This window comes from Bidens hawaiensis, unplaced genomic scaffold, assembly GCF_021521415.1.
Source record: "Bidens hawaiensis isolate Kalapana, Puna unplaced genomic scaffold, B.hawaiensis_p1.1 tig00030542_1, whole genome shotgun sequence".
Classification (NCBI taxonomy): Eukaryota; Viridiplantae; Streptophyta; class Magnoliopsida; order Asterales; family Asteraceae; genus Bidens; species Bidens hawaiensis.
Genome location: NW_027495101.1, coordinates 130257 through 154798, shown reverse-complemented (window position 1 = coordinate 154798; position 24542 = coordinate 130257). Strand labels below are relative to the sequence as shown.

The 24542-nt window shown below is 40.1% G+C and overlaps 1 protein-coding gene across 1 annotated transcript; it reads right to left on the bottom strand.

Moving 5' to 3' along the window:
- Positions 1 to 7268: 7268 nt before the first annotated feature.
- On the bottom strand, positions 7269 to 23767 carry LOC143580642 (uncharacterized). The gene is made up of 2 exons (XM_077063612.1): positions 21836 to 23767; positions 7269 to 7281 (listed from the first exon to the last, which is right to left on the bottom strand). Exon 1 carries the CDS (start codon positions 23335 to 23337, stop codon positions 21865 to 21867), a length of 1473 nt encoding a protein of 490 aa, XP_076919727.1. The 5' UTR covers positions 23338 to 23767; the 3' UTR covers positions 7269 to 7281; positions 21836 to 21864.
- Positions 23768 to 24542: the final 775 nt, after the last annotated feature.

Below are 24542 nucleotides of genomic sequence, written 5' to 3'. Positions count from 1 at the left end.
CTAGTGGTAGCCATCGACTACTTCACCAAGTGGATAGAAGCAAAACCTCTAGCCCAAACAACCGCGAAACATATCAAAAAATTTATTTGGGAATTTATTATTTGTCGTTTTGGACTTCCACAGAATTTGGTGAGCGATAACGGCACCAACTTTGCTGACAAGAAGCTACAACAGTGGCTGAAAGAACTTCAAATCACCCACACCTTTACCTCAGTGGCACACCCGCAAGGTAATGGTGAGGTGGAAAGAGCAAATAAGAGCATCGTCGAAGGCATAAAGAAAAGACTCTTGGAACACAGATCCGGCTGGGTGGACGAGCTTCCGCCCGTCCTTTGGGCAAACAGAACGCTGAAGAAGGCCAGTACGGGAGAAACCCCGTTCAGCCTCACTTATGGCACTGAAGCCATGGTCCCGGTCGAAATTGGTTTACCCTCACCAAGGGTCTTGATTCAGCCAGAAGACAACGATGCGGAAAGACGGTTGGACCTTATGCTAACCGAGGAACGCAGAGACTTAGCCGCAGTGCGTGAAGAGAACTACAAGCGGCAAATGCAAAAGTACTACAACACGCGGGTAAAACTCTGCAACTTCAATGTAGGAGACTACATACTGCGTAACAACGAGGCTTCGAACCAAGAGCGCCCAGGAAAGCTGGCCCCGGTCTGGGAAGGGCCATACATTATCAAAGAAGTCCTGGGAAAGGGCGCATACCGGCTCGAAAGGCTCGATGGCACTCCCATCCCAAGAACATGGAACGGAGCTCAATTACGCAAATGTTATATGTAGATCAATTCCAAACTTGTAAAGAAAAGGCCTAGAGCCACTTCTAATGGAAATGATTCTCCTTTCACAATGTGTTGATAGCCTTACCTTTATACTTATGAACTTCCCACACTAGTGCCGATATTCACCGCATAAATGGGGGAAGAAGTAAGTCGTTATGTGTGGAAGGCGGCAAAACCCGCATAAACACAACTCTAAAAATAAGGAAAACCTACACGCAGGTCAGATGTAAGTAAAGTTTTGCCATCCTTGTAAGTGCAAGTGACGGTCTTACCCGCACAATCACGAACAAGGAAGCAAAACTTCAACCTATCATCTACCACGTTCAAAGGTTAACTTATCCTCAAAAAGGATGACGAAAACCTACACGCAGGTCAGATGTAAGTAAAGTTTTGCCATCCTTGTAAGTGCAAGTGACGGTCTTACCCGCACAATCACGAACAAGGAAGCAAAACTTCAACCTATCATCTACCACGTTCAAAGGTTAACTTATCCTCAAAAAGGATGACGAAAACCTACACGCAGGACAGATGTAAGTAAAGTTTAGCCATCCTTGTAAGTGCAAGTGACGGTCTTACCCGCACAATCACAAACAAGGAAGCAAAACTTCAACCTATCATCTACCACGTTCAAAGGTTAACTTATCCTAAAAAAGGATGAGAAAAACCTACACGCAGGCCAGATATGGGTAAAGTTTAGCCATCCTACTAAGTGCAAGTGACGGTCGAACCCGCACAATCACGAAAGAGGAAGCAAAACTTCACACATTATCTACCACGTTCAAAGGTTAACTTATTCTAAAACACTTGGAAAATTGCTAATTTAAACAAAAGTATGCAAGTCATATAACGTTTATAAAGCAAGGAATCCAATAAAAGATTTATATTTCATAAATATTCATTACAAGAATGGCCGGGTAACTACCCGCCTACAAGAAAATAAATCTATACAAACTAAATCTATCCTAGCAGTGGGAAGGGATCTTCAGGATCAGGCTTCAGGACCACTTCCACTTGGACCCGCTCCATCAGTAGAGCATGGTGGTTCAAGGAAGGCTTTAAGAATAGCTAGCCCATCATCAGCAGCAGCGACTTCGTTCACCTTCTCCACCACAGGATGCGAGAAGGCGGCATACTGGTTCACTGCTTGGTCGTAAATAGCTTTAGTATCCACATCGTACAAAGGGAAGTTGGAAGGCGGGATGCCTTTCTCAACGAACCCTAGACCAAGCAGGAAGCCGGCCTTTTCCCCATCCTCATGAGAAGCGTTGAGGGCTGCGCTCATAGCATCGTCATAAGACGTCTCTGAGAAGACCCGATGCACAACCTACAAAGAAAAAATACAAGTATCAGAACCTTTTCTATTTATAAAGAAAAGCGTGAAGACATGAAGCTAGACTTACCCGAGACAACGCTTCTCGAAGAAGCCATTCCTTGGCAACCAGAGCTTCTTGGAGGGCGGCTTGAGCTTGGGTACAGGCTCGTTCGGCTTCACTTTTATTAAGGTTGGCAAGCAACACTTCCTTTGCAGCAGCCTCTTCGACGCCCTTTAGCTTCCGCTCAGTGTGGTCAAGCACGCCCCTCTGGTCCAGGATCTCTTGAAGCTTCTTCGCGTCCTCCATCGCCAAAGCATCATGAGCCTGCTGGAGAGCCTCTAATTTGGCTTTAAGCTCTTCATTCTCCACGCGTAGAGGCTCGGCAACAGCTTCAGCCTTGGTGGCCCTTTCAGTCGCGTTCCTAGCAGTCTCCTTAGCCAGCCGAAGCTGTTCAATAACAGCTTGGGCAGCCTTGGAGCGAGCCTCGAGACGGGCCTGAACCTCGACTTCAAGGGCCTTGAACGCCTTCTCCTTCTCCGCCGCCGCGGCGGAAAGCCTCCTATTCTCCTCCCGGACAGCCCGCGCCTGAGCTACTTCCTGAAGGCGAGCTGCTTTTAACTTGTCGTTTTCACGACAAAGCAGCTCGACGCGCGGCTGCATCCGGGCCAGGAGAACCCGAAGCTCATTGCTTAGCCTACCCTCCTGGTAGCTAGCCATGGCTTCCCCCAACGCACCACTAGGAGCAGCGTGACGAGCCCACTCCACGCACTCCACAGGGGTGCGAAGGGTTGTTCCTCGGCGAATGTTCCATCGTGGAACATACACTTCATTGGAATCCGACACTGCAAAAAACAAAGAGCAGTTAGGAAAAGATGATTGAAAAATATATAAAAAAAAAAGAGGCCAAAATAACCCTACGCACCTGTAGGGTCAATAACAGGCCGATAGCCGCCGAACCCATCACCTGAACCCAAGGGAAATCCATCCAAGAGGTCAGGCAGATGGGAAGGTGGCAGAGTTTGGCGATACGCCCCATGCATACCTGAAGGATCGGCCGTCGTTGCCGATGACGGAGGAGGCATGGTGCGGCGGCCGCTGCAGAATCCGCAGCAATAGTAACCGCCGGCTCGGTGAAAGATGCTGTAAAAATAGCACTCACAGCCGGCGGCGACGTCATCACAGCTGGAACAGTCGGCTCAAAGGAGTGAGCGACTGAACCAGCGGATGCAGGCGCAGGCGCCTGGGTCGTCGCCTCAGGAAGGCTGACCAAGCCTACCGTCATTGGCGGGGAGGTACTCCTCTGCGCTCCACCCTGGAATGCGTCAACATCCACGCCTGCACAGAGAAAAGTGTTTAAATGATATTAAGCTATGAAGATAAAAGCTAAAGGAAATTTGTACTTACGGGTTTTCTTGAGCCTGAAAGTACGGACGGGCGGGGATGAACCCGATGGAGCCGGCCTCTTCACGCCGGTCACCGTTGTCATCCTGGGCTCTTCGGTGACAGTTGTCACAGCCTCCGGAATGGTGATCTTGTCACCACCGGGATTCCCCGCCACCTCTTCGCTCTCGGTCTCCGAGTCAGACCGAGGCGCTGGATCGGCTGTGGAGCCCACCTTCTCCTTCCCCTTCCCGCCGGCAGCCTTCTTCTTCCGCACCAACGGAGGACCATCTGCGGATTCCTCATCAGAACATACGATTAGAGGAATTCCAGCAGAGGTTTCAACATTGAGGGGTCGAGGGTCGAAGAGCGCCTTACCTGGCCGACGGGCGCTAAGGATCTCATGGCCTAGCGGATAGACCTCCACGAACCGATCCGCCGTTTGTTCTAGGATGGGCAACTCGTTCTCATCTAGAGCGCGAGTACCCATCCGTGCGGGACCGTCAGCCTCCCGCGGGTTCAGGAGCGACTGCAAGTCGTTCCCCTCTGAAATAAACAGGAAAAAAGTTAGAAGAAATTCTAAATCAACAAAAAGAAAGAAAGCATACCGTAAGGAACAGAGTTCGAACCGTATTCGAGGACGATTGGGATCTTATGCGCATCCGCAGCCTTCCACACCCGGCTCATCCCCAGCATCACCATCCCGGACTCCGCAAACCGGTAAACCGGAGATTGGACCCGAGATATCTTCGCAAACCATTCCGCCTCCTGGTAGTTGGAGGCGTGAAGGCCGGGAAGTGCTTGCCCATTGTTGAATTTCATGGCAATGGGGATGGCGCGAGCGGATATGAAGAAGAACTCCCGCTTCCACGAGCGAAGACTGCGCTCGGTCGCGCAGATCTTTAAACCCTTGATTCGGGTTGTCAGGGTATACCACCCCTGGATGCACCTCCAAGTGTAGAAGGTCATCAGGCGGTCAACAAAGGGCTCAACGCCCAAAATCCGGCACACCCACTCGAAGTGGCGAATCTTGGCGATCGCCATGGGGTGCAACTCGGTCAAATGAACACCGTGCCTCTCAAGGACACGGTAAACAAACTTTGTCAATGGGAACCTAAGATTCCCATAGACAAAGAATGCAGCATATACCCCGATCTTGCCTCTGGGGGCATCGTACACCGTCTGGTGGGGTTCAGGAAACTCAGGCTCGAGAGACTCGAGCATGAACTTCCTGACGACGTACCGATACAGATCGCCAGGCAGAGCACACTGGCACTCGCCAGCAGTACTCTTGTCATCGACTGCAGATTCGAGATCACGAGACATCTTGTAAAAGAAGAAGAAAACGATTTCGGGAGAATGCTTGCCTGAAAAGGTGAGTATTCGCCGGAAATCGCAAAGAAGATGAAGAGAAGAGTGAAAGTGTGGATTACAAAGAACCCTCTCCCCCTTTATATACTAATCGCAATTAATGCGATGAAATTAATGCGGAAGAGAGAGAAAATGAAGGTGCAATGAAACTATGACACGTGGCAAAAAGCAAGCTGGCAACAGCTGTTGACAGGACGCATACCATTAATTTCGCGGCCACGCGCCCACGCGCCTGAAAAAGCGTCTGGAATGACCATTTACTGTCACGTCACCATAACTTCCTGCACGTCCTGACACAGTCAGAAGAAACCGTCGCACGACGTTTCAGAGTTTTGGACTGTTCTTCTTTCCACCAACTCTTCGAATTTCAAAATTCAAAATTCAAAAAGATTCAAAAGTAAGCGGGAAAATACCCCTTACCTTGGCAACCAAGTAACTGTAAGACAGGTGCGGGTACAGTGTTAAGGCAAAACCCTTCACATACTTAGCACCCGCAGGGAATTGACGCCAGGAATACCTTGGAAGTAAAGTAACCGTAAGACAAGTGCGAGTACAGTGTCAAGGCAAAACCCTTCACATACTTAGCACTCTGCAGGGAATTCAAACCAAGAAGGATCTTCTGGGCCATGCTGGCGGGAACGGGAATAACATCCCCGCATGACGGGAACGTCGAGAACTATATTGTTCGAAACTCCATGATGGGATTGGTGGTTTTAGCATAATTGATCAGTATGTTGAAAACTACCAAAACCCCACGGAGAATCCACACAAGTAGGACTCAACGCTCTTGACGTACGAGGAGGTTTACAAACCTACCCGCTTCACACCCAAAGATCAAGCAGAAAAGTCGGGAATTTCTGCGTGACATCAGGAAAACCGCGGGAAGAATCACCACGGAAAACCGAAAAACTAAACCCTTTTCAAAAACTCCTTGCTAAGTCCAAAAGTTCACATCACTTATTAATAATTCATGAGAAGAACATTGGACTGGGGGGACTTGAAGAGGTAGGTCCCAGCAGAGCCCAGTTGGACCCGCAAGACTCACCTTGAATAGGGACGTCTGCGCAATAACCAACTGCTCCAGCAGGGCCCACCATGCTCAGAGAACCTTACGCGCAGTACGCCAGCTGTACCCGCAGGGAAAGCCTCCCAATGGCGAAGTACCCCGCCTGTTCCCGCAGCTGCGGATACAAGCCATCAGGGAAGGCTACCCGCACTAACAGCAAGGCTACACGCACAAAGCATTCGCTACTTCAGTAGTCAAATGAAGGAATGAGCAAGGCGGGAATACTCCCGCCTAAATGAGCCAGTCCGTATGCTTCTGGAAGGTCTTTCGTACTATACCTACTAAGGTATGGGCGGAACAGACAATTTGACCAGAGCAGCCCATGAACCAATCACAGGGTGACAGCTCACCGACAACAATACGAGGAGGAGCACCCTCTAGTACTGTTTGTCACTATTAGCCGCTGCCTACTCACCAACCCTTACGATGGGACGCGCGCAGCCTACAGTTGGTGGAACAGTGCGTAGCCGGCAGTAAAGGAACAGTATACAGCCGACCTTTACTGTTGGCCGTAGTCTATCCACCAACCAGCATGGCCTGTGCGTAGCCCACTGTTGGTAGAACAGGAATACTATTCAGCCGGCTGTACCTTCTAGGAAACCTACCTTCGGCTATAAATACTCCAACACCTTGGAATGGTAAGGACATCATCTGATATCTCAATCTTATCTAGCAATCTCTTAATATACACTTATATTCAGAGCAATCTAGTCTGATTCTCACGCCGGAGGGTGGTCACAAGGAGGAACCCCCCCTTCTCAGTGACGAGCTTACGGTGTCTGTTTTGCAGGTCCCCTGAAGAACAACCTTCTCTACTGGACCTCATCCGTGGGAAACATTACTTAACCCCCAGATTATCTATAATCTGCCCGTGGGTTCTCTTAGTGTTTCTTCAATAAAGAAGGCGTTTTTCTCATAATTTTGCATTTTGTGTTCCTTCTAACATTTGGTGGAGATTAACACGTGCCTTCATATATGAATATTTTTAACGCTAAACTGCATGCATAAATTAGAGCATGTAAAAACATTTTCAACCAAACACACCAAATGGTCTTTAGCCTAGTATAGTTGTTGGATAAGGCTTTCTTTTATGCAAATGGTGAAAGGTCGAATCTCATGAGTGACCAAAATAAAATTAAAAATCCATTCAAATTATATTCGTTTACTGCTCTTTTTGAATTAACCATTCTCATTCCTCATTTTAAATAAAACTTACCTTCAGAGTTTTTAGTTAAAAGGTTATCTTTTTGTCAATTTCATTGTTTATATACTATGAAATGGAACCATGATGATCGTGTTACCCTTACAGTGAAAAAAATATATTGGTTTCATTCCATATTAGTGTGTGCATTGCATCAACACAAATCTACTATTATAATAAACAAAAACATTATTGTGTCATGTGGCACCTAATTGTCCTATTATTTTGCCAAATGACATCATTATTGTTTAATATTTAAAGTCATAACTATCTAATTAAAATAATTAATAAATATTTTAAACATTTCATATTAATAATTTATCTATAGTTTTATAATAGTAAATAAAGTAAAGAACTCATAACTAATGAATTAAAACAATTAATAAATATTTTAAACATTCTATATTAATGATTTATCTATAATTTTATAGTAGTAAATAAAGTGAAAAAAAATAGAAATAAAAGAATGTATGTAGAACTTTTGAACTTTATTTTAGTGTGTAAATTTGTGTTGTATGTTTTTAGTTTATTAGTGACCGATTCAGAAGGTGCCACGATTCGTCTTTCCTCGATTATATTATACAATTAATTCTATATATAAACTTTTATATGTAATGATAACTTTTACTAAATTGACATAATTCAGCACTCAAGGAGAATAGTAGATTGATGATGGTGCATATCAGTATTCTTTCTTTTAGATTTAATAATTATTTGCATTTTTTTGTCATATGTGTCACAGCCCCCGACCCCTATACCCCGGGAGGGAAGCCGTGAACATTGATTGGTGGTATCGGTGTTTATTAAATTATTTTGCAGCGGAAAAATTTATCAGAACTGTAGTTAGAAAAAATGATCAGAGTTATAAAAACACCATGATTATTATTATGATAAACTGAGAATTTAATCCCTTTGAAACAAACATAAGTTTTATAAGGTTAAACCTTAATTTACAAAACACGTTTCTTTATTCTGGTGACAAGCCACTTATTTAAGCTGGAAGCCTGCATGCATCATTCCTTTGTCTCTAACAAGTCACCTGAAACATGTTTAAAATATTTGATCAGCAAGAAATACGGTGAGTACATTCATTTGTAAATGACACATTTTACAGTTACATCATTAAGATGTTTTTACATCTGCCTCCTTACAAATTACCAAAAGGTACTTGTCACTCGACCGTATCTATGACTGTGGTCATATTACTTATTGGCTAACACTTGTTCAATAAGTAACGTGTAATAGCTCAGTAGGCAAGCCTTGTATACAAAACCCCACAATACCAGTAGTAACCATTCCGTAAGTCTACAGAGACTTAGTCACTGTAATGTATTTAAAAAACTTTAAAAATATATTTGAAACCATTTAGACCATCTTGTTGGAAAATATGGACCGGTCCGATTAATTTAATGCGACCAACCGAGTTATGACCCGTAAGAATTACACCTTGGGCAACAAACATTAAATCCACTTAACTCGCTTAACCGGTAATGACGAACATAAAACGAATTTATTATTTATACTAAATATAAATATTATGTTTATTTACTAGCTAAATATAAATGATTCGGGCTTTAAACGAGAGTTGGATCGAGTTGGACTTTGAGGCCCGGTTGTTATCTTATTATGATTATATATTATCATAATCATAATAATAAAAAAAAAACCTAATTTTCCTTACTGTATGTTTTGCAAGAGCCGGCCCTCGTGAGTTCTTTGGTTTTCAAAACACCAAAGCCAACTCCAACAATATGGGAGAACAACATGGAGCTTATCTCCATAATGCAGTCACCTGTCTCGTACTCACGGCAACAACAAAGCAAGAGTTGTAGGCCGCAACACAAGCCACCGGCCACCGCTGCCGTTTCGAGCGACCACCGGTCACCACCGCAGTCAAGTCGAACGCAGCCACCGTGTCTGCCACTGTCGCGACCTGCTGCCGCCGCACCAGCCACGCACGCCGCTACTCGCAACCGCTGTCCGCGCTTGCCATGCGCCGTCCGTCGCACCCGCTCTTGTTTGGTTCGTCACCTAGCGCTAGTTTGTTGTACCTCGGTGTCTCGAATGGTTATATTTATCTCATCGGTAGTTAGATAGATTAATTGTTATATTTAGACCGTGCTCGTATCGTATATAACCGGATCCTGTCGGGTTTAGTTTTGGTGCTGATTACTCGTTTACTTTTCCGCTGCGCATATATTAATTAATTAGATTAATTCTTATTTGTCATGTTTATTGAACCGGGTTTTAATAAATAATTTTTGACTGATCACCACCGATACCCAACACATCTGTCATGAGTTTTATACGATTTGAAATCATCATGACAGTGTCGGAAAAATAGTTGTCTCACACAAATGTGAGTGGTACAAAAACTTGAATGTCTCACCTTGCAAGTTTACAATTAAAGAAAACGCCTCTTGGTATTAAGCACCGAGGATAAACACAATAATAATAACGATAATCACAAGAGTAGAAACTTTACACGATGGCACAATGTCTTACCTTAACAGGCAGAGCTTTTGGATTCGCGTTTAAGTTTCTTTCGATCGGATAGGATATCGTTGTGATAACTCGGTATTATACTATTAATATATATCTATGTATATGTGTAAGAATTCAGAGAACAAGATGTTTTGGTGCAAAGAATGAGAGTCCCGTTGCCAACATATTTATAGCTGATTTTGGACCCCGTCGCGATACGCGATGGCCATACACAACGGGCGTCACGTATCGCGAAGAATCTTGTAGCTTGGCCGAGTCAGCCCTAGGTATGCTACGTGTCATCCGCGTAACTTCCACGTCACGATACGCGATGGGTTACCTTGACAGGTCATCGCGTATCTGTGAGGCCCCGTTATCGGTGCCCTACTTTGGATGTTGGATATACCCATAAACACAGTTCTACAAATCAAAGTTTATTAAAACTTCGCGGAATATAAAAACTTTCATAAAACATTACATAACTTGTCTTAAACAACATCTTTGTCTTTCAAAAACTAAGTAATTAAACATAAACTGATAAACATCTCGAGTCTTCCGATGCCAGCCTCTATTCAATGACACGTGTTCCCCTCAAACGAGTTGCTTCATTCTACTCACCTGCGTGCATACTAATAGTCAGCTACGCTGAGTGAGTTCTAGTTAATCAGGCAACATACAATTTATTCTCATATATTTCTTAACGTATCCGAAGACACGTATTAATACTTTATCTTTGTATAAATATCCATAAGAGGAACGTCACGTAAATCCTTGGATCTATCTTATATATAGAAGATTTAATAATAGTTAGCTTTATTTGGTCTCGGGTCTCTTTCTTTCTCTCTTGGCCGCTTATGTATAGTAAGGAAGGTGTGTGTGTGTTTGGAGTGTGTGTAGAGATTATGGAAAGGATGGAATGAAATGAGAGTTAGGGTTTTGGAATGGTTTAAGGGAGTATTTATACCCTCAAGGCCCATGGACCTAAGGTCAATCCATCATCTAAATCCATTTTAATTAATCAAGTCCCTAATTCTCTCTATATTTAATATTAATTAACTATTGATACTCGTTTATAATTTCATGGACTTTCTTTTATCTTATTATTTTATTCTTTTATTATTTCCCTGTTAATACGAGTAACTATTATGCCATACATAAATTATATATTTAAATATTATTCTTTGAAAATCCGGGATGTTACAAGTCTTCCTTCCTTAAAGAGGTTTGATCCCCGAAACCTAGCCTATTCCTTGTAAAGGAACACTTCTAATATTCACACACTTGTCAAATCGTTTTTGTTTTATGGGTTATCCTTCTTTCTCCTGACTTTGCAGTCACCGAGTGGTGTTCACGGGTTTTAGCTATTCGTGGTAGCTTGTTCATGAGGCCCTCGATGTACCAAGTCTCATCTCGTCCCTCCAAGGGGCGTTGTTTCGTACAATCTAACACTATTATTTAAACGACATTTTATCATAGCATAAGTAATCATGCATCTAAGACAATTCATATAATTAATAAACACTAGTCTAAACATCAAAACAACGCGCATTGAGTCATTAATACGTCGAACATAAATTAAACTTATGGCTAGTAGCTAGCCTTCTTGAATGGTCTTCTCTAAGCAAATGGAGGAAACCGTTCTCAAGCATTCTTCTCTGCTATGCTCTCGTCCCTTGGTTTCCTGCAGTCCCTTGCTAGGTGTCCATGCCCTCCACAGTTATGACACCTATGGTGATCCTTGCACTCCCAGGAGGAATGTCCTGCTTTTCCACACCTGTAGCTAACACCTAATCCCATTATGCACTCTCCCGGGTGCTTCTTTCCACATTTTTCACAAATAGTGAACTCCTCATGCATTGCCCTCTTCTTGCGTGGATCCTCTTTGTTAGCTTCATTTTGTTTTGAGGTTGGGTTCTTTATCTTCGGTTTAGTCTTCTCTTCTTCATTGATGGCAAGGTCCTCATAAACCATCTCGGCCAATTCCACAGCTGAGTCAAACGTTGCGGGTTTACTAGCCTTAACCAAAGTGCGAACATTATGTGGAAGTCCCCTGACGTAACACTTGACCCTCTTAGCTTCAGCGCTCACCATGTCAGGTACCAGTCTAGACATGCGGTTGAATTCAGTTGTATACTCCCGGTGGGTCATCTTTCCCGCTTTCAAGTTCAGGAACTTCATCTCAGCTCTTTCAACTTCGGCATCGGCACAGAAGCTCTTCATCACCAACTCTTTCAGATCATCCCATCTCATCGCCTTAATCTCATCCCGAGTCTTTCTCTGCTCCACACTTTCCCACCAATACATGGCTTCATCTCCAAATGACTGAGTAGCATACCCCACTGCTTGGTCGGGATGGCACCTCGCTAATGCGGATAATCTTGTCCATAGTGGTTATCCATTGAAGAGTAGCGATTGGGTCTCCCAAACCGGTCAGCTTCTGCGGGTCACATCCTTTGAAGGACTTATAGTTGCACGCACCTCGGCCTCTTTTCCTGTCATCGGCTTTCACAGACTTAACCCCACTCGAGGCTTCCCGCTCTCCTTCCTCATCTCTCCTATCATCACCAACCGCCCCTTCAGTGGTTCTTTCACGACTTCGAGCAGTTCCTTCATGCGTCAGGTTCTTCACAGCAGTGGCTACAGCTTGAACAATTGCTGCCTGAATTGCGGGATCCAGTTGAACCCCTTCATTGTTGTTCGGGTTTCCTCCAACTACGCTTCCTTCATCTCCGGTGTTGGAAGCTGTTTCGACCGAAGGTCGTTGGACACGATGAGGCCTGCCACGACGTCCAGTGCGACCTCCAGCTCTCACAATGTCTCCAGTTTCCACATTTCCTCCCGTTCCAGCCATCGTATTCTAAAAGGGAAAACACAAACGTTATCACTCAATGAACTGTTTAGTACAAGGATAGTAAGGCTAGCAGGTAATAACAGTGGCCAGTTGTGATTAGCTGATCACGTTACTTTCCGTGTCCTATACACTTCCCTTTATGAGTCTATTTGTGCTGATTCTAATCTCAAACAGTTAAACAGTCAAACAAGCAAGAAATCCTATCCATATTAATCAAGATAACATTAACATTTATTATTTAACCATACACTTTACCTTTACTGAGCTTGCTTGAGTGACACATGACATTCTTGGACTGGTATCTTCTTACTTAAATCCCATTCTCTGTTCGAGTCTAAGCATGTAGGATGCTTAAATCTCTCGAACCTGGCTCTGATACCAACTTGTGAGGCCCGTTATCGGTGCCCTACTTCGGATGTTGGATTTACTCATAAACACAGTTCTACAAATCAGAGTTTATTAAAACTTCGCGGAATATAAAAACTTTCATAAAACATTACATAACTTGTCTTAAACAACATCTTTGTCTTTCAAAAACTAAGTAATTAAACATAAACTGATAAACATCTCGAGTCTTCTGATGCCAGCCTCTATTCAATGCCACGTGTTCCCCTCAAACGAGTTGCTTCATTCTACTCACCTGCGTACATACTAAAAGTCAGCTACGCTGAGTGAGTTCTAGTTAATCAGGCAACATACAATTTATTCTCATATATTTCTTAACGTATCCGAAGACACGTATTAATACTTTATTTTTGTATAAATATCCATAAGAGGAACGTCACGTAATATCTATTAAAGAAACTATTACTATTGCCCATGCTATATATTCTCCATCGAGGGAACACTCTACACATATATTATCCATAGAAGGAACATTCTATATATATATATTATCCATAGAAGGAACACCCTATATACTTTCCATATAAGGAACATTATACTATCCGTAAAAGGAACACTATACTGTCCATAGAAGGAACACTATACTATCCATAGAAGGAACACTATACTATCCATAAAAGGAACACTATGCTATCCATAGAAGGAACATTATACATTATCCATAGAAGGAACTCTATATATTATCCATAGAAGGAACACTGTATATAAGCTATTATTTAATATCCATGTAAGGAACTAACCTCTTCCCTTGGCAATACGTGCAATATCCGAAGATCGTTCACATACCGACAAGAAATCAATCGTATCTATCACATATATCATACATGGCATACACTTACCATTTAAGGTAAGTGTATTAACTGTCACATCGAGTATGCACACAGCCCCGAAAACATAACAAGGAAATGGGGCTAGAAACTCACCTGGATCCGGTTCCTTTCTCCGTTAATTGTTAATCCTTTCTTTAGTTGAGCTCTGCTAACTTTTTGTGTTCGTTTGTTGTCGTTTGGCTTGGTTATGGACTTAAATCCTTGGATCTATCTTATATATAGAAGATTTAATAATAGTTAGCTTGATTTGGTCTCTGATCTCTTTCTTTCTCTCTTGGCCGCTTATGTATAGTAAGGAAGGTGTGTGTGTGTTTGGAGTGTGTGTAGAGATTATGGAAAGGATGGAATGAAATGAGAGTTAGGGGTTTGGAATAGTTTAAGGGAGTATTTATACCCTCAAGGCCCATGGACCTAAGGTCCATCCATCATCTTAATCCATTTTTATTAATCAAGTCCCTAATTCTCTCTATATTTAATATTAATTAACTATTGATACTCGTTTATAATTTCATGGACTTTCTTTTATCTTATTATTTTATTCTTTTATTATTTCCCTGTTAATACGAGTAACTATTATGCCATACATAAATTATATATTTAAATATTATTCTTTGAAAATCCAGGATGTTACAGTATCGCTACGCCGCAATACTTATCGGATAATTTCTACGTCATCGCGGTACGCGATGAGGCTAACCCAAACCTGTCGCGTATCGCGATGGGAGGAAAAATCTTAATTCGCCGCGAGCGTGTGAAGTGCAAAGTGCGCCATCAAAGCCCCGCACTGCGCTCATCGCACTTCGCCCGAGCCCGAGCCCGTGCTCGTGCGAGTGCTTCGCACTCTCCGCTAGGACCACTGGGTGTGATATGTCTTATAAGAATATTAACATATGAATTTTCTTTCTTATAAAGAGTTCACTAGTTTTATAATCTAGCGATGTGGGACAAGAAACTTACTCTCCTATTTATACTAAGGTGGAAGCCTCTCCTTTCCTTTCCTCCACCAATGTGGGATGGAATTTTCCTTCTTTCATTTCCTTACTTTTTATTTATTTATTTTGTGGTTTGTTATAATATGTTAACTGATAGTTAAAGTCATTGTGCTTATTCATTGTTACAAACTTACATCAACTATAGTTTCTGGCCAAACTGATATAGAAAATGAGTTGTTTTGATCCCTAAAATACATTGATGTCATAGTGAGATTTGTTTCCTTGATGATATCCATTTATATTCATGAAGCAAAATTCATATCTTTTCAGAAGAGCATCCTGGTGGTGATCACAGTGTGTTGTTTGTTATAGGCACAACACTCATTTAAAAAAAAACAAAAAAAGCTTACAAGTTAAGGCCATGAAGTATACACTTAACTAATATAAATGATAGGAAAATGGTTATAATTATGGGTGTTGCAAACCGATTTTATGCAAAATCATTTTAAGGAGTAAGATTATGAGGAGGGTGTTTGAAATACTAACATGTTTCTTTTAAGTTGGTTGTTTATTATTATAATTTATTTTGTGTTCTATATTCTATACAAGAATCTCAAAATTGTTTGATATATGGGAGGAATGATGGTTTGGTTTCAGTTGGTTGTTTATTTATTGTGCATAAAATCTCTGCAACAGTTTTTTTCCTCTTATTTACTTAATGGGTCACAACAAGTTTCATTTGAAACAGACCTACTTTTAGTATGACTTGGAACATTTCGGGCAAGTTCAACTTGTACTCAGCCCTTTAAGTAAATGGGTCAAATTTGTTAATTGTATTCTCTTATAACTGGAAAAAATGACGGGTCGTATTAGTCGGCGCAACGCATAAGAACCGGTTATGTCGGTACAAGTTAGGGTAAGAAATAGTTATTTTAAGAAAAATGTTACTTTTGCTTCCGAACATGTTTTCTTTACACTTTTTTTTACATTTACACACAAATATAAAATCACTATAACTGTTTAGTTTCTTGTATGTTGTTGGAATTGAGTAAAATGTGTTAATAAAATGGCATGTTTGAAACCGAAAAAAATTGTGATAAAATGCTTATACCTTTATTAGTGTTACACTTTCTTTGCCGATATTACCAAATATACAGTTGCTCTTGCTATTTTATAACCTAAGACATGAATTAGAAAAAAAGACATGAAGTAAGCCATACAAGTTTACTTTTTGTTGGTTATGGATGGTTAATAATTTAATATCATTAAATCCTCAATTTGAATAATTTGGTAATTTTTTTTAACGAAAAAACTCTTGCAACTATTAGTTCAGTAGCAATATATGTTGAAACCAGGGCCGGCTCTGAAAATTCACGTGCCTCGGCCGAGCTGAAAAAAAATATACCCCTTAAACCTTAACATACTAAATAATGTAAACACACTTTTTATACGCCGATTAAAGTTATAGCGATTAACATAAAAATTAGAAAATCGTGATATTATAATGAGTTTATGACACAGATAATAGATTAATAGCTAATTGAGGATTTGTGAAGCTCTCATAACATTTTTTATAGCAAATTGGTGAATTAACTCTTCGCAGTTTATGCCCTCTAATGTTCCGTTCTTGATAACTTTCATTGCCAACCCGCTAAGTCTTTCTTGAGGCATTTTGGGTCGAAAATAGGATTTCAAGAACTATAATTTTGAAAAACTCATATTTTCATATGCTACCATGACTGCTGGTGTTCGAAGTCGACGTGGCTGCTGGTCTTCGAAGTCGATTTTGCTATTATCGCGCCTATTCGTTTCTTCTATTTATTTAACTTATATTGATTACTTAAAAGTACTTGGCATTTTTTAAATTTTAGTAGGCCTATAAGTCTTTGGTTAATCCAAAAAAATGGAGTCTAAAAGGTGTTTGAGTAATATAAAAATAATGATTATAAACATTCAGGTATTCTACATATATAACATCGGGAATTTTTAAAAATTTTGTGCCCCTAAAGAAAACGTGTCCCGGCCGGTCGCCCGCTTTGTACACCCCAAGAGCTGGCCATGGTTGAAACTAACACAACAACATAATTAGAAGCATCTTTTTTACATTTTCAGCTCTTGTGATTTTTTTAAAAGTTTTGAGGTGTTTTTTGTACATGATTATTGCAACTTTAAGAACCAGAATCATATAATAAGGTAATGAATGAAATTTAATATTTCAAACCCGTGTAATACACATGTTTATAACCTAGTGACAAATATATACAAAATAAAACCTCATGTAAAAGTATGTGATGTATTGAGTATCCACAATAAACATCCACAAACCGTCACATAATAGCCACACCATATTCCAAACATTTTCTCAAAAACTCAAACTTTTTCTACAACAAAACTTGACAAACCTTATTAAAATATATTATAATTTTATATATATAATATATGTATACATGCATGTGAGAGAGAGAAAGGGGTGGCCCCACAAACATGTCACCTTTCAAGTTTGTTGCAAGTTTGCATTCACAAACCCAACCTTCACAAACTTGCTTCACAACAAGGGAAGTTTGTCATCCAAGTCTATTTCTTTGCCACATAGATTTAAACCTAGAAAATTGGAGCTTGCTGTGAATGCTCTTAGGTGAGTGTGAACATTGCCAAGAAGACACCACTTGTGCAAGAGAGTTCAAAGTATCACCGATTAAAAGTATTTTTCTAGAAGGGTGATTTTCTTTTCCTTTTTGTTTATATCACCGTACTCTTCAATTTAAGCCATGTTATCCCTCAATAGTCAGACTATGTTGTCTTAACCGGCTTCACGTTGGCTTTAGAGTTTGGCTTGGACTTTATAGATGTCGGAATACGAAACTTTCCTGCTTGTTTTTGTATTGAATATAGTCATATAGATTCCTGTCAGGTTATCAAGTACTAATCGAGAAGTCCGATGTTAGTCTCGAGTTAGAAGCTATTCATAAGGTTTATATCCTGGAAATCTTGAGTTAATTAACTTTGCAATGTTGTACTGACAATGAAACTTAGTCCCACGCATAGGGTAGGGTTACATATTAGTACGGTTGGAGTGGTTTATAATGAAAACATAACATTAATCGTTTGTATTTTGTAGTCTAGAATAAACTAAAGGCGGGCCATCATAGCATGGGAGGCATCCGTTATTCTAGCGATTGGGGATTTGTGTGGTTAATATATGAATGTACACACATTAATCTCGAGGCCTGCATAAGGTGTTACGTCTGTCATTCTTTTCACGTCTTGAATAGTAAAATTCCAGTTGGAAGGTGGTTGATCATAGATGGGGACATTCAAGTTGATCCTTAAGGAATAAAGGGTAAGCGTTCTTTAAGGCTTGAAGAAAGTACATTGTGGACAATGGAGTGAACGTGGCTTATGTTGATTGAAGTGGATGATCATACACTTTTTTTTTCACGATAATCATGATTTATGAATCTCATGTTTTAAGAGTCTGGTTATAATCTCTAAAGTTAGCACTATGGTTTATTTATTGGGTTTCATGTGTCAAGATAACTTCAGACCTTTTCTCGAGTGGTGCTATGCAGTCAGTATTTTGAGAAGAATTTATCATGCTCCCTTTATGTTACCATTTAGGATGAACATTAAGATTTAGTAATCGTTAGCTGGTTGTAGAATCAATCTATAGGAAGTTGGTATGGGGACAATGTGAAATTTCGCTTACCACGAATCTAGTGTTGTCAGCGGAATAATGTGTGTAGGCAATGCGACAATTATGAAATAGATATGAGATTAAATGACCGTAAGGATTGGATGAATAGTTGTAGAACATGTGAAGAACGAAATGACAATGATATGGCTATCTATATTTCTTGAAATATCCCAAAACTACATAAATGTTTTTAAAAACCCATAACTTATTATAATGTACATATTTGTCATTAGAATTTAAAGTCCATAATCATTATGAAAAGTTGATTGGTTTTCACTCAAAGCCTATAGCCTCCCCATAATTTGGTGAAAAGTAAAGTCGTTCATGCAGTTTTACTCTCATCTTGTTGTATTTGGAAAGCACGGAATGAAGCATATCAAAATTCGTTGTTGTACTTCAATAATAAACGAATATCCGCCAAAAAGCGATTCGAAGAGATCAAAAGTACTAGTTTCTTGTGAGTGAAAAATAGAGCTGAATTAAGTTATCTCGACTGATTGTATTGGTGTAGATTCAAATTTTTAGATTTTTTTGTGTTTCTTATATGTATGGAGTTTTGGGAGTTATGCGATATAGCTTTTGCTAGTACTGCATTAATATACTTCCTAAAAACGAAAATTTAATTGTAAGTCTTAACTAGATAAATTTAATTGAAAATCAAATTATTAATTATTGATGGTATGTAAAGCAATTCAAATTGAATGATACATTCTTAAAAGTCAAAATGCAAGTGGATGTGTAAAACTAGGGTGATAGTTTTGTACTTTGGCGTATAAAGTGTTTGATAAAAGGAAAAAAGAACATGGGGGCGGCCCATATCAAAGACCGACTAACCAAACATGATTGGTTGTTGGAGCATGAGCAAGTACGGCGTAGACTAACCCAAGTGAGTAACAAGCCAGCAACTACTTTAGAGGATCATAATTTCTCATATATGGAAAGCTACGTGTGATATGGACCATATTTTTTAACGCGTTGAACACGATATTAGACCCAGGGCCGGCTGGAGGGTGGCGCCGGTCGGACTGTCGGCCGGGGCACGTAATTTTTGGGGGTCAAGTTGTTTTATATCTATATTTTTTATATATACATTTAAAAATATAAAACTTGTAAAATATGATTTAATCTTTACCATCTTATAATTATTGGCCCAAAATTCTTTTTTATTTATAATCCATTTAATCAAGTTTACATTATTGGGCCCAAAGTAAAACTAAAAACTAAAAAAATTAAATAAACTCCCAATGTAAAATAAAAGAAATAGCTGTCGATTGAGATTCCTTTTTTGCTTCCTTCATTCTTTGTGAATGTTAATCAAAACCTAAACGATGACTAACCCAGCCGACCACCACTATTGGTTCATTGTTGACCATTAGGCTCCTCTGTGGTTGACCAAGCCAGCCACAAAGGACCAAGCTATTTTTTTTCCAATGTTAAGAGAGTTTCACGAATCATTGGTTAATTGTTAGTTATTACGTATTTGATTTTAATAATATAGTTTTCTATGTTTATTGTTATAACGTTAAGCGTCATTTAAAAAAATTAGCTTATATTTCTTTACTTGCCTAGCCTTTTTATTTCGGCTCGACCGAGGTATCTAAATCCTCGGAGACGGCCCTGATTAGACCATGTTTAATGGACGCCTCTAAAGTGCCTATGGGGTGAGGTGGGCTAGAGATGATAGTCACCTGTTGTCTGTTGACGTGACAGAAAGAGAGAAAAGTTGTCGGTAAAAAAGAAGAGTTGTTTGAAGAAGAGGATAGAGAAGGTTGGTGTGTAGGTAGCGACTAGCGAGCGACTTTGGCATGTGTAAAGGTTTTGGGGCTCAAAAATGGTCAAGTGGATGAGATACTGAGTGAGTAATGCAGACGCTACGAAGAGGACTCAAGTTTGTGCCTTTGTGGTCACATACCATCCATGAGAAAATAAGCCTATCTTATAAGAGGGTAGGAGATGCCATGTAAGAGAGGGGGGGGGGGGGGGGGGGGGAAGAGAGATATTATCTATGCTTTGTTAAAGAGAAGAGAAAATAAATGCGATTTGTAAGACAAGCCATGACATAAGTCCTAATAAATGACGTTTAATTCGAGAATTTGATTATATTATTTTTGTTTATTTTGTAGCAAGCAACATTATAGTACTCATTACTCATTAGTAAACGTGCTCTATTAGCTCTTTAGTTTCCATTCAACGTTTTCCCCATTTAGATAGCACATCCTATTCATTATTGATCTTTCTTTTTTTGTTATTGTTGTCTTTAGTCGCACTTAAAAGTTGTTTTGATAACTTATACCATATGTCACATCATACGTTACGAAAGAAATTTCAACTTGGCTTTAGAATTTGTTTTTGAGTCAAAAGAGTAAAGCCAACAACATTAGACGGAAGGAGACTAGTCAAAAGGGGTGATGAAACCTACCACCAAAATATTTACAAAAATAAAACAACACAAAAAGTGTTACCCTGCAACCCAACCCATGATACCGAGATTCAAACAATGGTAAAATAAGGGTAGCAAGTAAATTCGTGATGATCCAAAACGCACTACGTAAATAATTAAGTTTTTGGCTGGCATGTCTACTTAAATAGTTTGTGTAAAGTTTGCCATGTCTACTTAAATTGGTCATATTCAGGTTGACATGTTTAACCCGTCAACCTGTTTAGTTAAACATATTGACGCACAATCCATTTAACCAACTTTTTTACAAGTCAGTAACCCAATTAACACGTTTGACGATTACAACTTGACTTTTACCCACCAACTCATTTAACATGTTTAGATAATGGGACATGGGTTAGTGGATTGTATTTATGTCACACAAATGTAGTATATTCAAGTTTGAGTTGACTTCTAAACACGAATGCATAAATATATAGGTAAGTCTGCGAGTTGAAGAATTCAACCACCAATCCTCCACTATTGACATTTGACGTTTTATCTCCTCCATGTCAGCACCGCGTCATTTTACCCATAACTATTTGTCAACATCGCGTCATTTTGCCCATAACCATTTTTCAACCCCGGAAACAGTTATCTATCGCCCCAATCCATCTTTTAACTTTTAACCATTAACCTATAGAGGGAGAGAATTGCATAGAGATAGAGAGAGGATATGTGCGTTCGCCAAATACACCCATCTCGGGGTTCATTTTTTTGGGGGCTGACCAGGGTGTAGCTGTGTTCCCGCCGGTGACAGGCAGCGCCGCTGGCCACACCGTGACCACTCTGTCCTTAACAAATAACAATGACCAGCTAAGCCCATGTTACAGCTTCAAGTAACCTGGTATAACAGTCTAAATAAAAAGAAATAAAAACTGAAATAATTTTATCCATAATCGCAATTCCACTTAAAAAGCCAAACTAAGAAAGTACAAGCACAAAAACCACAATGAAACACTTAAATAACAAGTTCCATAAAACAAAAGGTACAAAAGTCACCTATCCATTCATCACAGATTTCACTAGTAAAATAACTTTAAGCAAAATCTATGAACAACCATCAACACAAACACAAACACAAACACTAAACCAGAGTTTAGTTTCTCCTAAAGTCAAGTCTGAGACGGACGAAGACAAACCCGCACCTCATGTTCTTCGGGCCCCACACGATGTTTCGGCACAATTATCTCAAGCAAAGTCCCCGATTCGTCCCTATAAGCTTCTAAATTTGCATCTTCAGGAATCGGCAATGGCAGCAGGATCTCCCTAACAAACTCCCCGGGCGGGCAATGCTCCGGTGCTACATCCGTCATTTTAAATATCCGGTTTGTTCTTTTCAACACGGGCATACACCCGGTACTTACACACGAAATCTTAACCACCCCTTGTGAGAGAGTATTTCTCCATGTAACTTTAACCCTTTCAAGATCCACACAAGGCAAACTCACCACAATCAAGAAACCCTCTTCGTCTTCGTATATTGTTTTAGCAGCCGTAACGGGCCCGGACGCGTTTTTCAACACCCCGGATACATCATTCACCCAATGCGGGCCCACGTGATGAACATCAAGAACCGAGTCGGAGCTTTCTTCATCATTATTCCCACGTGGCGAGTTATTCTTCTTCCGTTTGTTATTACTATTATTACAACCCGCCAAAAGATCCATCCCGTACGCGTTTACATCAGCATGCGTGTGATCTGATAACTGCAATCTCTTTTGCTGCTGTTGATGATGATTAGAAATATGATTAGCCGAATTATCTTTTAGAATTAATGGGCGTTCGATATCAAAATCAGTAGTCGGAAGATTCCTCCACGAACCGAAATCACTCGCTTCGAGCGTTATAGAGAAGTTTAAATCTCTTCCCGTAAGTTCCATCCACCGTCTCCTCTGTTCATCATCTAATCCATTCAAATTAGGGGACCGAACGATTTCAATCCCGTGAACACACTGAGGATTCGACAACCCCCGATAATGCTTTCTTTGCATTCTATGAGACCTAACAAACCCCTTATCAGCACAAAACGGAAACGGCTTCTCACCTTGTCGGGAATGCCCGTTCATATAACTCCTCAACTGCATCTTCCCCAACGCGTTCTCGGGCCTTTCCTTGAACACCCACATATACATATTCTCCATATCATGTTGCACCAAGAACACATCCAACTTCAGCTCCGACTTATCAAACCCGTTACTCTCCCTATTCCCCTTGTTCTTCGACTTGTCATTCAACGCCGGTTTAAAATAGAAATTAAAGAAAAACCACGCACCCCACATGCTATCGAGCCGCTTCGCCGACTTCTTCCCACTTTTCGTAACACTAACCTGTGTCTCACTCTGGTAATGCTGAGACCCTAACCCAGCATCCAACAAATCACACGAGTTCGGCGGACTCGGTTCCGCCGAAAACGGGAGATTAATATCGGGCGGCAACGGCACCGCCGCCCGATTCATCTCCGGATCAAACAAACTCGAATCCATGGACAGAAAGTGATTAATATTAGCATTATTATTAATATTATTATTATCCATGGATAACGTCGTCAACAAAACCCCGTTCATCTTTTCCTTAGCCGGCATCATAAACTTAGGGTTTCTAAAATCTATGTATTGAAAATAATAATAATAATAATAATAATAATAATAATAAATCTAGAGGTGTATAACATAAATGAGTAATTAGTGAGTCAGTCAACATCATATCCGATATGAATAATCTTGCAACGGAAACAATTAAAGCGTCTCAGATGCATATTTCCAAGAATGACAATAATAATAATAATAATAAAAAAAAGAATTCATGAAATGGATGAATAGGAATAGGAATAGGTATGGGATCAGAAGGGAAGGGTTAAGGAGATCCTGACCCTAGAGAAATCCAGGTATTGAGATGAGATGAGGGATAAGATCGAACGGTACCTTTGAAGACAACGCATCGGATCGGACGGTTGGATGGATGGATGGATGGATATTGGTGTGGATGGAGAATGAATGAAGGATGAGAGGTTAATTATAAAGGTGTGGCGGTGGGGAAGAAAGAAAGAAAGAAAGACCGACCTTCACCAGTTGAAACCAAACCCACCAGGTTTTAAGGCTGACAGGTGGATTGGTATTAGATTGGACCAAACGCCGTCCACTCCTGCCGTCTTCTCCGTTTCGTGTTAAATGGTTTTCACGTGTTTTTTTAACGATGTAAACATTTTTGGCTACTTTGATCATTTTATTATTTTTCCTTTTTTGAGTCATGGTTCATCTTAGTCTTAATACTATATTTGTTACATATTGTCTCATCAAGCTTAAAGGATATATAGGATGAGCTTAGTGTGGGTTAAAGGGAATACAAAACTATTATTTAATACAGTAATGTTTGACGTTTTGGATTCTCTTATTAAGTTTGCGTTATTTTAGAACTATGAGTTTTTGTCGTAGTTTTATACTATAAGTTTACGGATATATATCTGATTTGAATGCGGGTTAATGGGTTCATTGCAAATAAAAAAATATATCATCTAATTCAATACTTGTTCTAATGATTTCTTTTCAAATCTCGGATACTTGTCTTGGACTTTGGCGTTTTGAGTTACCTTATAGGGTTTGATTTCATATAGAACTAAACTTTTTGAACCAAAGAGTTATGTTATTTATATATATATATATATATATATATATATTCATAGTCTTTATACTATATGTGCTATATACTACTCTGTCAAGTTTACGTATATATATCTAATTTAATGTTGGTTAATGAGTTGATTGCAAACAAACAAGTATCATCTAATAGTGTA

Excerpts from the sequence above, each read along its gene's own strand:
- LOC143580642 (XM_077063612.1), bottom strand. The coding sequence starts at position 23,337 with ATGATGCCGGCTAAGGAAAAGATGAACGGGGTTTTGTTGACGACGTTA.